This window comes from Macaca mulatta, chromosome 15, assembly GCF_049350105.2.
Source record: "Macaca mulatta isolate MMU2019108-1 chromosome 15, T2T-MMU8v2.0, whole genome shotgun sequence".
NCBI classification, from domain to species: domain Eukaryota; kingdom Metazoa; phylum Chordata; class Mammalia; order Primates; family Cercopithecidae; genus Macaca; species Macaca mulatta.
Window position 1 is genome coordinate 114609627 of NC_133420.1, and position 19860 is coordinate 114629486.

The 19860-nt window shown below is 38.5% G+C and overlaps 1 protein-coding gene across 2 annotated transcripts in view; it reads right to left on the reverse strand.

The window, feature by feature from the left end:
* Positions 1-19860, reverse strand: part of UBQLN1 (ubiquilin 1) — a 47952-nt gene that overhangs the window by 22070 nt on the left and 6022 nt on the right. For both annotated transcript variants that reach the window (XM_015118003.3, XM_015118002.3), the window contains exons 2-3: positions 3922-4073; positions 915-1030 (exon numbers count right to left, since the gene is read on the reverse strand). In XM_015118003.3, the coding sequence (XP_014973489.1) occupies positions 915-1030; positions 3922-4073 (268 nt within the window). The remainder of the gene's footprint in view (positions 1-914; positions 1031-3921; positions 4074-19860) is intronic.

Consider the following 19860-nt stretch of genomic DNA (forward strand, 5'->3'; position numbering starts at 1 on the left):
CTACACCATCTGGGCTAACACAGTGAAACCCTATCTCTACTAAAAATGCAAACAAATTAGCCGGGCGTGGTGGCACACTCCTGTAATCCCAGCTACTCAGGAGGCTGAGGCAGGAGAATCGCTTGAACCCGGGAGGTGGAGGTTGCAGTGAGCCCAGATCACGCCACTGCACTCCAGCCTGGGCAACAGAGCAAGACTCTGTCTCAAAAAAAAAAAAAAAAAAAAAAATCTTCCACAGAACCTCAATATATAAATCTAATACAGGCCAGGCACAGTGGTTCACATCTGTAACCCCAGCATTTTGGGACGCCAAGGCAGGACGCCGTAAGCCAGGAGTCTGCAGCTGCAGTGAGCTATGATGGCACCACTGCACTCTAGCCTCAGTGACTGAGCAAGATCCTGCCTCTCTTAAAAAATAAAACAAAACTAATATAATAAAAGCAAAAGCAGTTTTAGGCTAGGCTGGCTTCCCAGACCCCTTTCCATGTGTTCAGGACAGTTACAAAATAACTAATGCAGTCTGATTCTTTCCTTTTACTGATGAAAAAATTATGATCCAGGGACGCTGGCTTATGATTAATAACCAGCTAACAGAGCGAGATTCCGTCTCAAAAAAATAAATAAATAAATAACCAGCTAATCTTACTCATACTAAATTATGTGGTAGTCAGATCAGGTACACACACACTACATCTCTTTCATTACTAAAAAGAAAGGCACCAACTGATATGTAAGAATATCCATATCCCTACCTATTTCCTTAATATCTACAATTATAGGAATATATAAGTTTTTTTTTTAATTTTTGTTGTTAAAGTGACATAACGTTTTCTTTTCTCATTTTATCTGAAGCTACCCAGGAAGGGAAAGGAGTATTTTTTCCCATCCCTATGGAGATGACTAAAGACACTTACCTAAACCAAAAGGGTTGCTAGTAGCAGAACCAGATGTGGAGTTACTATTAGGAGTTGATGATGTGGTAACATTGCTTCCAGCGGTATTTGTTTGCTGAGCTGAATGATCCTGAGGCCTAGGGAAAATAATTAATCACAGAGTAAGCAGTAGAGCTGATTATTTTTGAAAGAACCACTGAAATCCTGACATCTAGAAATAAAGAGTAAACTCTCAGATGAAATCAAATTATCATTTAATAAAAAGCCTGAGAAAACTAAGCGTTAGGAACAAAAAGTACAAAATAAAATAAAATCCTGCAAAATACAAAATATGCTGCAATTGCCCCTCCTCTCTGAGTATAACGTACATAAATATTTCATTAGTTTTAATCATATTGCTTATGTAACAGAGGGAGATAGATTATTTCATAAGAGGGAAGTCAGTAACCAGTTACACCCACAAAGTTTGACTATATAAAAAACTTCTTTATCTTGGCCAGGTGTGGTGGCTCACGCCTGTAATCCCAGCACTTTGGGAGGCCGAGGCAGGTGGATCGCCTGAGGTCAGGAGTTCAAGACCAGTCTGGCCAACATGGTAAAACCCTGTATCTACTAAAAATACAAAAATTAGCCAGGAGTGGTGGTGCATGCCTGTAATCCCAGCTACTCAGGAGGCTGAGGAAGGAGGATTGCTTGAACCTAGGAGGTGGAGGTTGTAGTGAGCCAAGATTGTACCACTGCACTCCAACCTGGGCGACAGAGTGAGACTCTTTAAAAACAAACAAACAAAAAAACCCACAACTTTTTTATCTATCCCCTTCTAGTTTTTGAGGGTTATGAGCCAGTTTTACTAAGGCCCCTGAAATTCTTGAAAACAATAAAAAGTGAGAGTTCACCAAAAGAAAGTCAATCAATATGATTAATAATTATTACCTTTTTTTTTTTTTTTTTAAAGACAGAGTCTTGCTCTGTCACCCAGGCTGGAGGTGCAGTGGCATGATTTCGGCTCACTGTAACCTCCCCCTCCCAGGTTCAAGAGATTCTCCTGCCTCAGCCTCCTGAGTAGCTGGGACCACAGGTGCACATCACTGTGCCGGGGCTATTTTTTGTATTTTTAGTAGAGATGGGGTTTCACCATGTTGACTAGGTTGCTCTGGAACTCTTGACCTCAGGTGATGGCCCTGCCCCACCCTCCCAAAGCGCTCAGATTACAGGCGTGAGCCACTGTGCCTGGCCTGATTATTATTTAGTATTATCTCTAAAAGGAAATAAGCCAGGCAAGGTGGCTCACACCTGTAAAGCCAGCACTTTGGGAGGCCTGACCTGAGGTCAGGCGTCTGTGACGAGCCTGGCCAACATAGGGAAACCCCATCTCTATTAAAAATACAAAATTAGCTGGGCATGGTGGCGCATGCCTGTAATTCCAGCTACTTGGGAGGCTGAGGCAGGAGAATCACTTGAGCCTGGAGGCAGACGTTGCAGTGAGCCGAGATCGTGCCACTGCACTCCAGCCTGGGCGACAAGAGCAAAATTCGTCTCAAAAAAAAAAAAAAAAGTAAAGAAATAAAGAAAACCTTTCCATGATACCAGACAAGAGTTTTGAATCTCACTCCTTGCTTCTTTCCCTGACTTTAGCTAAGCACACATTTTTCCATTTTAACATCTCTGAAATCAGGATCTGTCTTCCAATTGCTGACAGCCAGGCATCAACTACATTCCTGCACATGTAGTCTACATGACTTCAACTGAATGCCTGGCTACACTGTTGTACCATACATGACAGGCTTAATTACCACATTAAGTGTCTTCAAAAAAATTACACCATTAATCGGCACTGAGAGAAGTTATCATGTATTCAGAATAGCACCAAAATAGAAGGAATATTTTGAATGAGTAAAGCAAGTATTTGCTGTTGGTGAATACCAGCATAAAAACTTACAGAATGAGTGTTAATGGCTTGGAACAAAATCCTGGAGAAAATACTGGAGAGCTCTTTTAAGAAATGCTGCACCACCAACACTCTTTGACAGAACAGAATTTGATACTGTATGAAAAAATATGGACACTGACAACTAAGTCTTTGTATGTCATGCAAGAGTGATACGATAAAATTCCATACCCACGTTAAGTCTAAAGGAGCTCTTCACTAAGCATAAAATAAACCTTTTAAGTGACAAGAAAACATCAATTCAGTTAGCAGTATTCTTTCGTAGTGATACACAAAGGTATCTCTTTAAAACTGGTGGTGCCAGCTGGACACTGTGGCACACCTACGGTCCCAGGCTGACATGGGTGCATCACTTGAACCCAGCCAGGGCAACACGGCATGACTTTCTCTCTTTCAAAAAAAAAAAAAAGTTCCTTAGACTTAATGAAATATGATTATCAATTTGTGGTTTGCTAAGGAGATAAGTCATTCACGATCTTTGTCTAAAAATTTCCTTACTAAAGGAAAAGCTGGGCTGGGTGCGGTGGCTCACACCTGTAATCCCAGCACTTTGAGAGGCCAAGGCGGGCGGATCACAAGGTCAGGAGATCGAGACCATCCTGGCTAACACAGTGAAACCCCGTCTCTACTAAAAATATAAAAAATTAGCCGGGCGTGGCGGTGTACGCCTGTAGTCCCAGCTACTCAGGAGGCTGAGGCAGGAGAATGGCATGAACCCAGGAGGCGGAGCTTGCAGTGAGCCAAGATCTCGCCACTGCACTCCAGCCTGGGCGACAAAGTGAGACTCCGTTTCAAAAAAAGAGAGAAAAGCTAAAAACTTGCTTGTTCTAATGCAAATAATTTAGATATAATAACTAAATACCAATGAACCCTGTAAAATATGAAATGGTTATCTGACAATCGCGTAAGCATTAACATGCAATCACTTTTTTTAAAAAAAAAATTATCGACAGCAAGGAAAGAATTTTAACTATTTAAATATTAATGACAGGGAAAGTAATTTACAGCCAACACTAGTTACTTTTAGAAGTATGAACATTTATCCACGATTTTAAAGCTGTACATCTTCCGAAACCATACCTGTTTTGCGTTTTAATGACAAGGTGAACAGTAAGTCCATCATGAATTCCATGCTGACTCAAGGTATCTTGATCTTTCAAAATTTTTCCAGCAAATATCAACACAAGTTGGTCAGTATGCGATTTAAAACGTTTAGAGATTTCTTCCTTAAACTAAATAAAAATAAAGTAAGTATGTATTACAGTTGTTTGCACAGCACCATACAGTCTAGTTTCTAGAGGTACCTCATAGAGGCCTCTACTACAGACACTACAGTTCAAACACCATAATGCCAATGTTCCAGGAGGCTGAGGCAGGAGGACTGCTTGAGCCCAGGAGTTCAAGGCTGCAGTGAGCTATTATCACACCACTGCACTCCAGCCTGGGTGACAGAGCGAGATCCCGCCTCTAAAAACAAAACAAAACCAAAACTCCCTAATTCAGACAATATAGAGATGCGTCCTTCTTATGTCAGTATCTTGATCTTAGTAAGAAATGATTATCACTTCATCTCTAACACAAAGGTCTTATTATAGTGCACATATCCTATGTTAAATCCTCTGCTAAGGCCTAACAATGCATTGCTTCCCAATATCCTTATTCTTTTTATGTCAACGAGACCAGATTTAGTTCGAGCCACAATTAGCTCTTACTACGTCCAAAATAATCTATTCCTCAGACTTCTATCTTCAGTCCTGTTCCTTTCTTTCTAGTTGAATATAGTATACACAGCCAATCTCATATTCTTGGCCTGGGGGTGGAGTAGCTCTAATGCAAATATCCCAAATCTGAAATGCACAAACATTCAAAACTTTTTGAGCATCCATGACACTCAAAGGAAATGCTCACAGGAGCATTTCAAAACTTTGGATTTTCACATTAGGAATGCTGAACCAGTAAGTATATAAGGCAAGTATTCCAAAAAAAAAAAAAAAAAATCTGAGACACTTCTGGTCCCAAGTCTGTCTGTTTAAAAAAAAAAAAAAAGTTTTTGGATAAGGTATACTTAATCTGTATTATACTGACCATCCTTCCCACTTATTTTATTCAATATTTATTAATAAGCAGTACTATGGAAAATCAAAGACAAAAGACACAACTCTTTCCCTGAAGGTGAACAGTCCAACGAGAGTCAAGTAAAACCATGAAGTCCACAGGAAGCATAAAGGGAAGTCAGAGAAGGCTTTCCATAAGTGAAAACTAAAGAAAGACTACAAAGCTGCCAATAAAACCTGAAGAAGGCTTTCCAGGGACCAGACATATAAAATCAGACAAAAGAGCATCCTGCTATAAAGAAAAACTTACTTATACTATTCTCAGATCTTTAACAAAATCACCAGTATGCTTAGGTTTTACCAGACTGCCCAAATAGGAAAGCTTCAGAGTGGGCCCAGGAATCTACACTAAAAGACTGGCTCAGGAAATCAGTCCAAATTCAGAAAAGAATCACATCTTCAAATCACTCTACCTCACTGTCCCACAGCAATGGATCGCCATAGACGAGGAAACTGCTGCCAAGAAGGTGTTTTGGAAATACATAGGGGCATTTTTCTGGTTGTCACAATAAATAGACATTAAATGATAGAATGTCTGAGATTTTAAAAATCTTATGGGGACAAGGAAGGGAAGGCATATATAAATAACATGGTAAGCTATGTATCATTGTTGAAAATCAGAGATAGGTACATGAAAGTTCCTAACACTCTACATTTGTATATGAATAAAATTTTCCATAATCAAATTACAACAGCCAATGTAAACAACTGGTTTTTAAAAAATCTATTTTACCTTTGTCAACTCCCATACACATTGCTAACATTTTGAAAAATACCAAAAAAAAGCATAAAGATAACACAAAACTTCGCTTCAGTAAATATTTTGAAGCTTTTCCATCTGCATTTTCTTTCCTTTATTTGAAATCATACGATACATAATCCTTTTATCTAAGACAAGCAATTTCCAAGTAACTAAGAGAAAATCTTCATAGAACACCATCTGCATGATATTCTGTATCTAGAAACAGGTCATAATTTAACTAGCCTCCCATTATTAGACACCTCATTTTCCCTTTAGTAGCCATCCGAAATAATAATATAATGAACGGCAGAACACATGGTTTGTAAGGATTAAACGAGAATGTATATAAATGCAAACATCAGGTATAAAGGCAGTAGTCAATCAATGGTAGCTACTACTATGCCAGTTCTCTTAATACTCAACAATTTTGTGAGGAAGAGAGATTTTAATCCTATTTCGGACACAGAAAAAGAGGTTACAGATGTCTCCCTTCCCCCCACACTGACACAGCTAATAAACTGGGAGTTAGGATTCAAACCTAGATTTGACTTCAAAGACAAACCTATCCAGATTAACTATTTTTCATATGCAAAATGAGGGTAAAACTAATTTGTGTTTCTTAACCTGAAACTCAGAAATCTTCTCCAAAATCTTTGATATCCCTCATTATTCTGAAATGAATGACTTTATTATAGAACATACAGTTATACAGCATTTTACCACATTTTAGGATTTGAAGGTAAGATGCTAGATTAAAGACACACATCTGGCCGCGCGCAGTGGCTCACGTCTGTAATCCTAGCACTTTGGGAGGCCGAGGCAGGCGAATCACAAGGTCAGGAGATCGAGAACATCTTGGCCAACATGGTGAAACCCCATCTCCACTAAAAATACAAAAATTAGCTGGGCATGGTGGTGCGTGTTTGTAATCCCAGCTACTCAGGAGGCTGAGGCAGGAGAATCGCTTGAACCTGGGAGGCAGAGGTTGCAGTGAGCCGAGATTGCCACTGCACTCCAGCCTGGGTGATGAGAGCGAAACTTCGTCTCAAAAAAAAAAAAAATGCATCTATTCTTACATCCTTTCAAATACTCACAAAAACAACAGAATTTTTTAAGCTTCATGGAGACATAACTCATACCACATAATTCACTCATTTAAAGTATACAATTCAATGATTTCTGGAGTATTCACAGATATGTGTTAGTCAATTTCAGAACATTTTCATTACCTCAAAAAAAATCTATACCCTACAGCTATCACCTACCTATGCCTCATCACTTCCAACCATAAGAAACCAGTAATTTATACTTTCTGTCTCCATAGGAGTATTTCATATAAAGGCAGTATTATAACATATGGTCTTTGTGACTAGCTTCTTATACTTGGCATGTTTTCAAGATTCACCCATGTCATAGCATGTATCAATACTTCATCCCTTTCTATGGCCAAATAGTATTCCATTGTATGGATATACCACCTATTTTGTTTATCCACTCATCAGGTGATGGGCATTTGGGTTGTTTCTACCTTTTGGCTATTATAAACAATGTGATACATTTATCTCAGAGAAATTGACAAACTAAATGGGCAAAAATGAATTAGTAAAAACAGAAAAGATATGAACAATTAACATATGACCTAACTGGGCATACACAGACCACCAAACCCAACAAGTGCAGAATAAGCATTCTTTTTAAGTGCCTTTACTAAATTTGACTACATATCCTGGGCCATAAAGAAAGTCAGCATATTTCAAAAAATTAAAATCTTACCAAGTTGTACTCTGTGACCACATGCAATTAAACTACCAAAAAGATAACAAGAAATCAAGTGTTGATCAACTGGAAAAGATGACCTAAGTGGGATACAAAAAGACCTAACCATTGTTTTAAAGGGGTACCATATACTGAACTATCATTAGCAGAGTAAAAAGATAAGCCCTTAAAGGGACAATTTGCAATACAACCAGCACAGCTCAAATCCAGATTTCATAAATGTCTACAAATCACCAAGAAACACAACCCAATTGAAAAATGGCCAAGAAATTGAAACAGGAATTTCACAAAAATAAAATCCTTTTCATTTAGATGACAAACAACACAGATAACGTTAAATTAAAACCAGTGACAAATGCACTGAAGGGTTCAGTTTAAGACTGTTAGAGTGTTACAGAGGATGCAGAGCAAATGGAAACCACACACACTGTGGGTACAAGTATAAATCAGTACATTTTAGAATAACATTTTGCAAGAGAAGTTGACCATATGCTTACCGCATGACCCAACAATTCCGCTATTTAACAAATTACATGTCCACAACAAATACATCAACAAATACAATCAAGAACATTCGAACCAGCATTACTTATATTAGCCAAAAACTGAAAGCAATCCAATTGTCCCTCAACTGTAGAATAAACTAAAGTGCAGTCATGTACTAGATTACCCCCAATGACAACAAATGAACTACTGCCACATATCATCATGGATACCTCAACACACAGCAAAAAAGCCAATCACAAATGAAGATAAATTGTATGATTTCATTTATATGAAGTTTTTTGTTTTTTTAAGGGTTGGGAACAAAATCCATGGTGTCCAAAGTGAGAATAGTGGTAACCTTAAGTTTGAAAGTGACTTCTTGGGAATTCGTATCATGTTCTACTTTCTTGACCTTTAGGCTAAAACACAAACCTGTACATTTATGATATATGTATTCTTCTATGCTGTACTTTAATAAAAATAGTTTTAAAAGTTGACTGTGAACTTTTAAGCTGCAGCAGGGGCTGGGTGTGGTGGTTCATACCTGTAACCTCAGCACTTTGGGAGGCCAACATAGGAGGATTGCTTGAGCCCAGGAGTTGGAGGCTGCAGTGAGCTATGATTGTGCCACTGCACTCCAGCTTGGGCAACAGAACCAGATCCTGTCTCAAAAAAAAAAGAAAAAAAACAGAAACATCAGGAAGTCGAAACACAGGTAGCCTGCACTCCCGAGTATTTCAATTTCAAATTATTACCTTCCCCAAAGCTAAAATATGCCTTACTGAGGGCGGGTGCAGTGGCTCATGACTGTAATCCCAACACTTTGGGAAGCCAAGGTGGGTGGATCATCTGAGGTCAGGAATTTGAGATCAGCCTGGCCAACATGGAGAAACCCCATCTCTACTGAAAATACAAAACTTAGCCTGGCATCATGGCACACACCTGTAATCCCAGTTACTTGGGAGGCTGAGGCTTGAAAATCACTTGAACCCAGGAGGAGACGTTGCAGTGAGCCAAAAATCGCGCCACTGCCCTCCAGTCTGGGTGACAGAGCGGGACTCGTCTCAAAAAAAAAAAAAAAATATATATATATATATATATATATATATATATATATAAAAAATACATACATACATGTCTCATCTTGGGCAGGTCAACTGAAAGGAAATGGAATGAAGAGAACTTAGTTTTAGGTAGCAGATCAGACTGGATATAAGACATGAAAATGACAACAGAGATGATCACTGAAGGATAAAAGATCATCCATTAACATAATACGTAGCAGAGACAATTAAAACCTGATATCCAAAACAGCTATAATCTCAAAATCTAGTAGAACAGCAATGAATAAAGCTCAGTTGAACCTCTGGTAACATTTAAAGACAGGAGTCTCCTAACCATGAGTTGTCAGCATCAGTACCTGAAAGATAATCAGGGCTTTCTGGACAGACTAAGGACTTCTCTACAGTGTCCCAGATGCAGAAGAGTAGGACACTACAGTACACATTCAAAAATTACTTCCATTAATCATTATTATACAGCTATGCTGTACCTGGCATCACACACACATTTTCACATTCATTCCTTACAACAAAACCTCAAGAAACCCAACCAAAGTCCTGACAGACATGTGAGAAATCATGTTCACTCACAAATTTACAGAGCTGTTGACAATTAATGTCATAGATACTGGGATCCTCCAGCCTTATGGGACTCTTGGTTCTGGAGGGACATCTTAATCCTGAAGTACGAATTTACGGCACTTTATGCTGAAAGTTGGAAAACACGTTAAAAATGGTGATAGCATACAGTATAGTTCTAGGGAACTACAGAGAACTGCATATGACTACCATTTATAACTCAGTTCTTATTTTAACTTTCAAACAACCAAGGTCACCTAATTTAGATATTAGAACCACTTCCAAGTAGAAGACTACTGTTAAATTGATTTGTTCTGAGTAAAAATGATACAAAACTTGGAACGAGCAAGCAAAAACCAAGAGATAAACAACTGTGTAAGTTCAGCTATCTGCCATTCTATTTGAAACCAAGATAAATGAATCTTAAGCTTAATTGTACCATGCCAGATATGGTACACTTCTCCAAATAAACCATATTTTAGGGTTTATTAATTTAACAAAATTAAATCAAGTTAAATAATGTAGTACTTTTATCTAAATGGAATTTGTCCTACAGCTAAAAATTCTGCATATACTTCAAATATCTTTAAACTTCTATTCTGCTTCCTACAGAATAGAGAAATAGCTTTCAGATTACACTGTTTTCAAAATTTCTAGAAATTTTCTCTAACATTTGAACTTAACTTCCTTGTCTGTTTAATCTACACTTTTATCATACAACAACAAAAATCAGAAGCTAAACAGTACTGATATAGAAAAACTTAATTAGCCATCTTAGAAAATCTCAAAGCTGTTTAGACAGAGGTAGCTCACTGACACTATTCCTCTGCAGAAAAATAAAACTTATTACAATTATACAAAATATTTTCGGTCGGGCGCAGTGGCTCACATCTGTAATCCCAGCACTTTGGAAGGCCACAGCGGATCACCTGAGGTCGGCAGTTTGAGACCAGCCTGACCAACATGGAGAAACCCCATCTCTACTAAAAATACAAAATTAGCCAGGCATGGTGGCACACACCTGTAATCCCAGCTACTTGGGAGGCTGGGGCAAGAGAATCGCTTGAACCCGGGAGATGGAGGTTGTGGTGAGCTGAGATCATGCCATTGCACTCAGCCTAGGGCAACAAGAGCGAAACTCCGTCTCAAAAATAATAATAATAATAATAATAATAATAATAAATACTTTCATCTAGGGAATAGCCAGAACCATAAAGGAAGAATTTTGTAATTTCCATTAAAAAGATTACCTACATTAAATTATTCCTGTCGTTAAGCCTATGTGGTCACTATTAACTCAAAATTAAAGATAGATGATAGAATGGGCTTGAAAGTATCCATACTTCCTACAGGATGTACATCCAACTCTGGTCTTGCACTGATAACCTATGATAACTACAGGCCAGAGAGCTGAAAGCTTGGAATTAATAACCTTTTTCTCAAAAACCGTAAGAATCAAAATTCTAATGCACCTTGAATAAGCAATTTAATTATTTCAAAATGAACCCAGCACGGACAAAACAACTTTCAGTAACCCCTCATTTTTTTCAACATCATCCAAAAGCCAGGTGTTGCACATGAGTGGATTCTCCAGCTAACTGAAGGTTACCCCTGTGTGAGCACCAAAATTGTTTTCCATTCTACTGAATGTAATTTTAACTTTTGATAATGCTGAGTTACTGGTGTGAATATCAACTGCTGTTCTGCAATATAGTGATAACTGTTCCAGACTCTCAAGGTATCCTGTATCTGCCTTTTTCTTTTCTTTTTTTTTTAACCAGACTGTCAAGTTCCTGTCTTGAAAGCATACCTTCTTTCTCCCCTAAATTTTCTATTTTTAATCTGAGGAAGAAAAGCAGCAAATAATTAAGAGTTAGAAAACCGTATCAAATAGAATGTGCAAAGAATGTGAAATGCTGTCCTGAAATGAAAATGTCTAAGATACAGTGTATCAACTTTATTGTGCCAATCTCAGCTGTTGAGGGTCGACTTTGCTTACTCCTCATTCTCGATTGTTTTTGAGAAGAAAATGAAACACACATATGGAGGGAAGAGAAGAGAATCAAATTAGGAAAGAATATTTTTGAAACACGGAGGCCTGAATTCAAATCTTGGTTTTGCTACATACTAGTTCTGTAACCTGGAGGATGTAACCTGTCTCTGAGCCTTGGTTTCTTCATTAGGAACAGAGATATCTATTCTGCAGGGCTGATGGGAGAATTATGAGACATGGAAATCCCCTGGGCACAATTCACTCACTAAGATATTCAAATATTGCTAATCTAATTATTCAAGGATAAGCTCTAAACTGTAAACACTTTGAAAATGGAGTTAATCTGACTTTAAAAGCAACACTGTCACCCTTTACAAACATTCCAAAATCCAAACATCCAAACTTGCTTTTAAACAACCATTATCTCACCCTATTAAACATCCTGGGGGGTGGGAATCAACCTATCCAAAAATAAAATTTACTTCAGCTCTGAAGATAAAACATTCACAAATTTCCCACAGAGTCACATATTAACAGCATTTAGCAAGGGTTCTCTAAATAGTTATCTGAATGCTGTATTCAAATCTTTGCTATTTCAGTATCTTAAGGTAGAGATCCTTCAAGAGTCTATTTTTGAATTAGCTCCTTACTCAATATTGCTAATAACATTTGAAAAAATGTCCATAAATCATCCACATACATGGTTCTGTCAGTTATCATTCTCCAAGAGTCTGATGTTTAACCTTAAAGTTAGTAGTATTATTTAAAACATTGCATAACCCTTTATACAAGGATGCCAAGTATGAGAAACAACCACACTGAAAATGTAACATATATGAGAAAGGGGCACTCTCTCATAAAACTGTACACAGCCACAAATGTTAGTGTATTTTATTTTTTAGAATCTCTCTGATTTAAATCTGATAAGAATTACAAACTAAATATATCACTATTCACATGCTAGGATAGATATACTTCCTTCTATTGCAAAAACTTGAAACTCAATTCGCTGCTGAACAAAAGGCTGTGGGGAAAGAAACTAATATAAGTAAATCATATAAACTCTGAGTCAGGTACTTTATGCATATGATGTCACAAAATCCTCCAAACAATCTACTGAAGCTGGTATTACATGATACGTTAAAAACGTAGCCAGTGAGGCTGAGATGATTAAAGCTCCTTACCCATCATCAGATTTCTCCAATTCTAAGGTTCATGCTTTCCTTTCTCAAAATATTCATAAGCAAACCAAAACAATAAATCACAAAAATAATAAATAACAGTCTAGTGAGCTAGTTCTACATGGAAAGACTACCAAGGTAATACAAGTAAAAAGAGTAAGATAAAGAAAATTGTGGGTGGTTGACCCCATTTGCTTAACAAAAGTCAAAAATTATATATGAACATATAAACACCTTTCTGGACAGAATCACCAAAAAAAGAAAAAAAGTTAACTTTACCTTTTATGCTGAATGTCCCCCCACCTTTTTTTTTTTTTTTTTTTGAGACTAAGTCTCACTCTGTCGCCCAGGCCGGAGTGCAGTGGCACGATCTTGACTCACTGCAACCTCCACCTCCTGGGTTCAAGTGATTCTCCTGCCTCAGCCTCTCAAGCAGCTGGGACTACATGTGTGCCCCACAACACTGGCTAATTTTTTTATTTTTTTAGTAGAGATGGGGTTTCACTATATTGGCCAGGCTGGTCTTGAACTCCTGACCTTGTGATCTGCCCATCTCGGCCTCCCAAAGTGCTGGGCTTACAGGTGTGAGCCATCACGCTTAGTCCCCTTTTTTATACTTTTCAACATCATTTGAATTTCTTAATTTTAAAATAAAAATATGCATAAGGTATTTTTTAAATGTAAAAGTTATATCCTTTAAGAAAACTGGAAAGAGCTTTAAAGAGTAAAAACAAAAAAAATTACCCCCAAGTTTTAGACATCTATATAGCAGTTGCTTAACCAGTAAACCAAGCAGACTGTTGTCATATCTACAGGACATCAAACTAACTCATAGTTGTATAATTATACCTAGAAAAATCAGAGTTCAGGTCTAGCAACAATATTTTGCAAATACACACATATATTTTCATGCCTATAATAAATGGAATCTGTTAAGTATGCTAATCCAATAGTCTCTGTAAACAGCGGCAGATTTAAGTATCAACTTCAGTCTCTAAAAAAAGCTCCTAATCTCAATTTAATGGTATTTGTATAGTTTAACTTCACTTTTTATTATTATTATTATTTTTGAGTCGGAGTCTCACTCTGTTGCCAGGATACGGTGCAGTCGCATAATCTTGGCTCACTGCAACCTCTGCCTCCCAGGCTCAAGCGATTCTTCTGCCTCAGCCTCACGAGTAGCTGGGACTACAGGTGCGCACCACCATGCCCGCTAATTTTTGTATTCTTAGTAGAGATGGGGTTTCACCATGTTGGCCAGGATGGTCTCAAACTCTTGACCTCATGATCCACCTGCCATCATGATTGTATATACTTATGAAGCACAATATGACATTTTGATTTATGTAAACAATGTGGAGAGATTAAATCAAGCTAGTGTATCACCTCTCTTATCTTTTTTGTAGTAGCAGTTGTTGGTACAGGAAAATAACTGTAATAATGCCATCAGACATTTAAGATGACTAAGAATAAACACATTTTTCCAAAATTACATTCTTAAAATATTCCTAAGACCAGCCTGTCTGGGCAACACAGCGAAATCTTGTCTCTATAAAAACAAACAAAAAAATAAAAAACAAAAAAAAGTACAAAAAATAGCTGGGTGTGGTGGTGCATGTCTGCAGTCCTAGCTTCTCCAGAAGCTGAAGTGGGAGGATCACTTGAGCCCAGGAGATCAAGGTGGCAGTGAGCTGTGATGGCACTACTGCATTTCAGGTTGGGTGACAGAACAAGACTCTGTCTAAAAAAGGAAAAAAAAAATCCCATCTAGGTCCAAAATATTGCAAATAAATATTTAAAACACTATTTGGTCATTCAATAAATACTTGTCTACTCAGTATGTGCCCAGGCCACAATTCTAGGCAACCTGGGATTAGAAAGTAAGCACAACAGTCCCTGCCCCTGAAGTTCTTACAGTATTGCGGAGCCGGGCGGGGGGTAAAGGAGACAATCCATATAATCACAAAATGGTATCAGAGATTATAATCAATGATCGGATATAAACTGGTGCATCCAATAACCCTCTGATGAACTAACATTTAAATAAACTTTTTTTAAAAAGATAAGAGTATTGCTATGTTGCCCAGGCTGGCGTGGAACTCTTGGGCTCAAGTAATTCTCCCACCTCAGCCTCCCAAGTAGCTGGGACTACAGGCTTGAACCACCACACCTAGCTCTTCAATCCATTTTTAAAGACAGAAAAGCCAGTCAAAGGAAAGCCAAGGCAGTTTGGGGCACTGGATCGGTGAGGCCTCCCAAGTTTGTCACTGGGTTTGAATCTAGAGTCTACTACTTAATATATGTATGAATTTGATCACATTAATAATATGAGTCTCAGTATCTTTTTTTTTTTTTTTTTTTTTTTAAAGACACAGTTAGGCCGGGCAGGGGGGCTCACACCTGTAATCCCAGCACTTTCCGAGGCAAAGGCGGGCGAATCATGAGGTCAGGAGTTCGAGACCAGTCTGGCCAACATAGTGAAATCCCATCTCCACTAAAAATACAAAAAATCAGCTGGGTGTAGTGGTGTGCACCTGTAATCCCAGCTACTCAGCAGGCTGAGGCAAGAGAGTCGTGTGAACCCAGGAGGTGGAGGTTGCAGCGAGCTGAGGGTGCGCCATTGCACTCCAGCCGAGGCGACAGTACAAGACACTGCCTCAAAAAAAAAAAAAAAATTTTAAAAAGGCAGTTTTCCTCTGTCGCCCAGGCTGGACTGCAGTGGCGAGATCTCGGCTCACTGCAACCTCTGCCTCGCAAATTCAAGCAATTCTCCCACCAGTTTCCCGAGTAGCTGGGACTACAAGCGTGCACCACATCCAGCTATTTTGTTTGTTTGTTTGTTTTTTGAGATGAAGTCTCACTCTTGTGCCGCAGGCTGGAGTGTGATGGCGTGATCTCGGCTGACTGCAACCTCTGCCTCCCAGGTTCAAGCGATTCTCCCACCTCAGCCCCCTGAGTACCCGGGATTACAGGCATGCGCCACCATGCCTGGCTAATGTTGTATTTTTAGTAGAGACGGGGTTTCTCCATGTTGGTCAGTCTGGTCTCAAATTCCTGACCTCACATGATCCGCCCGCCTCGGCCTCCCAAAGTGCTGTGATTAGCGGCACGAGCCACCATGCCCGGCCAGCATCTTCATTTTTTAAAAAAAGGATAATAACAGTGTTTTCAGCATAAAGTTGTGTGACATTTTAAGAAAATATAATGCATCATGCTTTACAAATCAAGCCTGCAATAAATATTGGCCATTATGTCACTGTCATTAGCAGCATTTGCAAAGGCCCCAAAAAGGGGGAGAAAGAGCTAGTGATATTTGAGGGTAGCGGAAGAGACAATACAAACTGGCTGAAATGCAATGAAAACAGGAGAAAAGGTAGGTGGAAGCACATCCTGAAAGCTTTATTAGCTATGCTAATTCAGTAGTCGCTAGCTACATATGGCTATTAAGCACTTGAAATGTGGCTACTTCAAACTGAGATATACTCTAAGTGTAAATTACAAAATATATTTCAAAGACTTAGTATTTTAAAATGCAAGATATTTTACAGTCTTTATATCAATTACACCTTAAAATATTTTAGATATACTGGGTTAAATAAAGCATATTAAAATTACAATAGCCAAAAGGTGGAAGCAACCCAAGTGACCAGCAACAGATCAAAGGATTTTGAAAATGTGGTACATACATACAATGGAATATTATTCAGTCTTACAAAGTAAATTCTGGTTGGGTGTGTGATGGCTCACACCTATATAATCCTAGCACTTTGGGAGACCAAGGCAGGCAGACTCCTTGAGCTGAGGAGTTCAAAACCAACCTGGACAAAGTGGTAAAACCCTGTCTCTACAAATAAATACAAAGTAGCCTAGCATGGTGACATGAGCTTGTAGTCCCAGCTACTTGGAGGGCTAAGGCAGGAGGATCACTTGAACTTCAGGAGGTGGAGGTTGCAGCAAGCCATGATTGTGCCACTGCACTCCAGCCTGGGTGACAAAGTGAGACCCTGTCTCAAAAAAAAGAAAAGTAAATCCTGACACATGCTACAACATAAATGAACCGTGTGGACATCATACTAAGGGAAATAAGTTAATCACAAAAGGCCAAACACTGTCTTATTCCACTTATATGAAATACCTAGAGTGGTCAAATTCAGAGACAGAAAGAAGAATGGTGGTTGCTAGAGGTGGGGGAATGGGGAAAATGGGGAGTTACTGTTTATATGGTACAGGGTTTCAGTTTTGCAAGATGATGAGTTCTGGAAAGGGCTGGTGGTAACGACTGTGAATGTACTTAATGTCACTGAACCGAACACTTAAAAATGGTTAACGTGATAAATTTTATGTGTGAGTCACCACTATTGAAAAATTAACTTCAGTCTTTACTTTTTATTAAAGTGGCTAACAGGAAAATTACATATGTGGCTCATACTGTTTTTTATTTTTAAGACACCAAGTCTCACTCTGTCACCACAGCTGGAATGCAGCGGTGCAATCATAGCTCACTGTAACCTCCAAACTCCTGGGCTCAACCCTGCTGAACTAGCTGCTACTACAGGTGTGTGCCACCACACCTAGACAAATTTTTATTTTTTTGTAGACAGGCTGGTCTTGAACTCCAGGAGCAGGGGGCTGCAGTGAGCCATGATCACTGAGCCACGGTGCTCAAGCAATCCTGCCACCTTAGCCCCGCAAAGTGTTGGGACTACAAGCGTGAACCACTGAGCCCAGCTCACATTGTATTTCTATAAAAAATAAGTCATGGTAAAAATTTCCAATGAGAAATGTTTTGATGAACAAGATCTAGTAACAGGAAGTCCTAATACCAGCGTAAGCAAACTTTCTGTTACGGGCTAGACAGTAAATCTTTCTGGCTCTAGCAGTCACACGGTCTATTCTGAAAGGAGCCATAGATAACACACTAGCAAATGGGCACAGAGGATTTGGACTACCAGTTTGCTGGCCCCTGCCCTAAGGCACCCATTATAAGCAATGGCTCTTAAATTTTCATAAATTTTGTGAGCCAGTTTAATAACGGTATCTTGAAATCTGCCACAGTGACAATATTTACATCATGGAAATCCAGCAAACACTACAAATCAGTGTTTTTCCTGAAGAACGGGTTGATAAACCAGCATTTTCCAGCGAACCACTCACTATGTAATGAATTAACTTCTCTTCTATACATCTAAAATTATATTCATCATGAACCACCTTTGAGAGAAATGGATAGCTATTCAAATCACTTTCTGTGCTCTGTGGTTCAGATGAGAATCTCCAGCTAAGAAAGGTGGTTCTAGAAGAATAATGTTCCAGGCAGAGAAGCAAGAGTGAACATCATGAAGCAGTCAAGAGTTGTGCTTGGAGAGTGGTGACCTTGGGGGGAACAGCTTAAGAGGAAGCTTCCACAAGAGGGCGGGAAGCTACGAGATTATGTACATACTACACTCAGTAAAGGTTCAACAATAAGTAATTACTGAATATGTATTCTTGTACATAATGGACTAGATTCATATGTAAACAATTTATTGAGCCCTAGGCTCTGGTAATACAATGGTGAACAATCACAGCCCCTCTCTAAAGAGAAGGAATCACATAAATATACAATTTTAAGTTGTGATGAATTCTTATTAAAAACAGGCTGCTGTGAGAAATCCAATAGGGGATCCCAATCTAGTCTGGACAATCAGAAATAGATGCTACCTGGAGAAACTGACCTTTGCATTAAGATTTAAAGATGGAAGAGGAATGAGCAAAGAGTGTTCTTGCATTCTAGGTAACAAGAACAAACTGTACAAAAGTCCTCAGGCAGGAAAAAAGTATTAACAGGTCAAGGAACTAGAAGGTCAATGCAGTCAGCCAAGCAAGCAAAGAAAGAAGGCATCTGCAGAAAATGGAGAGGGCACGGAACCGTGTTACATAGCGCCTCTCTACCCCATTATATATTCTAAGACCAACAGGGAGCCATTAGCTTTACACAAAGAGTGGCATGCTCTGATTAACATTTTTCAGAGATCACTCTTGGAATGGCTGGCAGGAGAGTTATAAAAAAGTGAGGCAACTTACCATTAGGCTACTGCAGTTTCTAGGCAAGAGGTAATGGCAACTTAGTGGAGCCACTACCCAATATTTTAAGGACGTACTTAATCTATTAAATACTCCACCACAGAAATTTTTGCTCTCAGGACACCATTTTACAACTTCAGAAATCCAAAGAGTTTTGTTTATTTATAGTTGTTGGTATTTATAATATTAGAAATTAAAACTGAATAATCTTTAAAAATAAATTCATTTAAAAATAATACACTATATATTAATATACATAACATCCTTATGAAAAATAGCTATATTTTCTCAGTGATAAGAGTGGCATTATTTTAAATTTTTGGAAATCACTTTAGTCTTACAACAGAAGACAGCTAGATTTACATATCTGTTGTCATATCCCACACCTTAAAGACTCTAGCCAAGTGCACTGCCCAGTTTTGAGAAAATTAGACTGAAAAATAAAAACGACGTCTCAGAATTACTATGAAAATCGTTTCATCTCATGGTCCCCTTAACAGGATATAGGGACCCCCCAAACCACACTGAGAACTACTGCTCAAATAATAAATGGCAAATTTGTCTAGCAGGCTTTCCAGTTTTCCTCAGAATGCCTCCAGCAAAAATAATAATGAAAATAAAAAGCAAAGTAATCACAGTAAGATACCATTTCACAGCCAGTAAGATGGTTATAATCACAAAGACAGTAACAAGTGTTATTGAGAATGTGGTAATTGGAATCCTCATGCATTGCTAGTGGAAATGTAAAATGGTACAGACACCTTGGAAAATAATTTGGCAGCTCCTCATAAAGTTCCACATACAGCTTTAACCCAGCAATTTCCACTCCTAGATCTACACCCAAGAAAAATGAAAACATATGTCCTCACAAAAACTTATACATGAGTGTTCAGAGGCATTAGTCATAATAGCCAGAAAGTAGAAACAACCCAGTGTCCACCACGTGAGAGAAAAATAAAATGTGGAATGCTGCTGGCAACACAATGGAATGTTATTCGGCAATAAAAAGGAAGGAAGTACCGGC